Source organism: Protobothrops mucrosquamatus, unplaced genomic scaffold (genome assembly GCF_001527695.2).
Source record: "Protobothrops mucrosquamatus isolate PMUCROS unplaced genomic scaffold, P.Mucros_1.0 scaffold2536, whole genome shotgun sequence".
NCBI classification, from domain to species: domain Eukaryota; kingdom Metazoa; phylum Chordata; class Lepidosauria; order Squamata; family Viperidae; genus Protobothrops; species Protobothrops mucrosquamatus.
In genome coordinates, this window is record NW_015388597.1 from 1 (window position 1) to 3012 (window position 3012).

A 3012-nucleotide genomic window follows, 5' to 3' on the forward strand; every position below is an offset into this window, starting at 1 on the left:
TGGTTGCCGGTGGCCTTCCGGGTGCGCTTCAAGGTGTTGGTTCTCATCTTTAAAGCGCTCCATGGCATCGGACCTGGATATCTCCGAGACCGCCTTCTGCCGCAGGTTGCCTCCCATCGGCCGGTACGCTCCCACAGAGTGGGTCTCCTCAGGGTGCCGTCAGCCAGACAGTGCCGGCTGGCGACCCCCAGGGGGAGGGGCTTCTCGGTGGGAGCTCCCACCCTCTGGAACGAACTACCCCCAGAGATCCGGGTGATTCCGGATCTCCCCTCCTTCCGCCGCGCCCTAAAGACATGGCTTTTCCAACAAGCGGGTCTGGCCTAGGGAATTTTAGCGGGGGTTTTTAGGGGATTTTTAAGGATAATTTTAATGATCGGCCTGTTTAAATATTTCTTTTTAATTCGGCTTTTAATTATTGTATTTGTATTGTAGTTTTTATGAGGCTGTTAGCCGCCCTGAGTCCCATGAGGAGAAGGGCGGGGTATAAATTAAATTAATAAATAAATAAATAAATAAATTAGATTAGGAAAAAAACATGGGAATTTATGCAGAAGCCATTTCAAAATTTTCCTCAATGTTCCTATTATATGTGCTTCAGATAGACCTAATAAGATACTGATGTAAAAATGTGACATTAAATTTTGACATGTTAGTCTTTTTTAACTTGTAATATACTTTAGCACAGGTAATCTTCAATTTAATGGAGCCTGGAATTTCTGTTGTAAGTCATGATGGTCGTAAGTTGAGGTACCCACATGACTGAAACCGATTTTTTTAGAGCTTTATGGCTTTTTTTAGAGCAGTCATTAAGCAAACGCTACAGTCGTTAAGCAATAAGTGTTTTTTATTGAAAGTCAGTCAAAAAGGTCAGAAATTAGCAAAAAACAAATCGTTATGTTACCGTGGAACGGTGCAATCAACCATAAAGCTAATTGGTTGCCAAAATTCAATCATGTGACCATGGGGATGTGTGCAGCCATCAGAACATCAGAATTGGATCTTAAGTAGGTTTTGTGGATGGTCTGTTGTAACTTCAAATGGTCACTAAGCAACTGGTCATTAAGCGAGAACTACCTGTTAAAGAGAAAGACACTACATATCAAGGAATGATTTAAATACTGTGTGATTAAGAGACACATCTCCCAAGACGGTTTGATAGGGATCAATAATTCTTAACATACCACATAACTAAAAGATAATAAAATCCATTGAGATCCTTTGAATATAAAGCCATAAATGACATCCAGATAATGAATTGTATAGCTACCAACACTTCCTTCTCTTCAACTGCATCAGCTTTTTATTCTTTTGTATTCAAAGGAACTTTGGAAAGAATTTATGTCAAAAGGTTCGGAAGTCCGGTTAAATTAAAGCAGAGAATAAATTTGTATATAAACAGGAGATGTTGCAAAAGATTAGTTTATATTTGTATTGTTTCTAGATACCTGGATGATCTCAATGAAGGGATTTACATTCAGCAAACTCTGGAAACAGTGCTGCTGAATGAGGATGGAAAACAACTATTGGTAAATTTAATCTAACCATACAGCATTGTTTATTTATTGCATATATTTTTTTTAATCTCCTGATTTCTGACCTAATGTCTTCATCAAACTGCTTTCACCTAAGAATTAGAGAATTGTAATTAAACACATCACAATAATACTGTGACGGAGAAGACTGTAATAAATGACTTTGATGTAACAGGAAATTACACTTAATATCGTCGTAATTTTAACTATGAATCTCTCTGTGTCTGTCTTGTTGGCTGCAGTGTGAAGCCCTTTATTTGTATGGTGTCATGCTCCTTGTCATTGATCAGAAAATTGAAGGCGAAGTCCGAGAGAGGATGCTTGTTTCCTATTATCGATACAGGTATTACATCTCTGACTTAGGATATGCTCAATTGGCTATTTTGTGGTTGATTATTTCATGCAAACTCAGGCACTATTTTGATTGCATCAATATACTTGTTTTAAGAATAGTTTGCAATGCCTTTAAAGGAAAGTCTCTCTCCAATTCATTGTTTCTCAACTTTGTAAAAATAAAATGTGTGAACTTCAACTCCCAGAATTCCCCAGTTAGTATGGCTGGCAGGTGAATTCTGGAGTAGAAATTAACTCATCTTAAAGTTCCAGAAGTGGAGAAACACTTTTTCATTGATGCCAAGCTACACTGCAACATTGAGCCAGTCTTTCTGGCCTTGGAAGATAAGTAGAATCTGGCCTGGCTATTGTTTCCATGACAGACATTCAGAAAATACCAGGGCTCAAAGCCAAACTGAGAATTTGAAAAAAAAATATCCTGGAAAGAGAGAGAAAAACTGTTTTCATATTGCTACCAAAAAAATTAGTACCTATGAAATCAAAGGAAATGCAAATTTACCCTTTTATTGTAAGTTGTAGAACTTACAATTGTAGAACCTCAACTTACAATTGTAGAACCCCACAATTTTGGTTTTTAAGTTATGACGGTTAGAAAATGGGTCACCGTGTGACCAAATCTGATTTTTATTATCTTTTTTGTGGCGGTCATCAAGCAAATGCTATAGTCATTAATGGACAATGGAAGTAAACGCTAGTTTCTTTCAAAAATATTTTAATATTTACAGCAAATGGCTGTAAATGGAAGCTGGTTGCCAAGCACTTAAAATGCAATCATGTGACTGCAGGGTGGGAATGGATGTCAGAGCGCTAAATCCGGATCATATAAGTAGCTTTTCCAGGGTCCATAATTTTGAGCAGTCACTAAACGATTGGTCGTAAGTCGAGGACTACTTGTACTTTGATAAGATCCTCCATTGGTGACGTTTGCTTGTCATGCTCCATCCAGTGCTGCTCGCTCTGCTGACTCCAATATGGATGATATATGTAAGCTGCTTCGGAGCACGGGGTATTCAAGTCAGCCCGGAGCGAAAAGGCCCGCAAACTATCCGGAGAGTTATTTCAGCAGGGTGCCCATCAACAAAATATTCATCAGCATGGTGATTGGCCGCTTGAGGTCAGATGATAT

General features: G+C 38.7%; 1 protein-coding gene across 1 annotated transcript in view; it reads left to right on the forward strand.

Moving 5' to 3' along the window:
• Window positions 1-1439: 1439 nt before the first annotated feature.
• The window catches only part of WASHC5 (WASH complex subunit 5), a 33964-nt gene continuing 32391 nt past the window's right edge, over window positions 1440-3012 (forward strand). Inside the window, exons 1-3 of the mRNA XM_015825186.1 lie at window positions 1440-1526; window positions 1775-1875; window positions 2833-3010. Coding sequence (XP_015680672.1) covers window positions 1802-1875; window positions 2833-3010 — 252 coding nt within the window. The 5' untranslated portion in view covers window positions 1440-1526; window positions 1775-1801. The remainder of the gene's footprint in view (window positions 1527-1774; window positions 1876-2832; window positions 3011-3012) is intronic.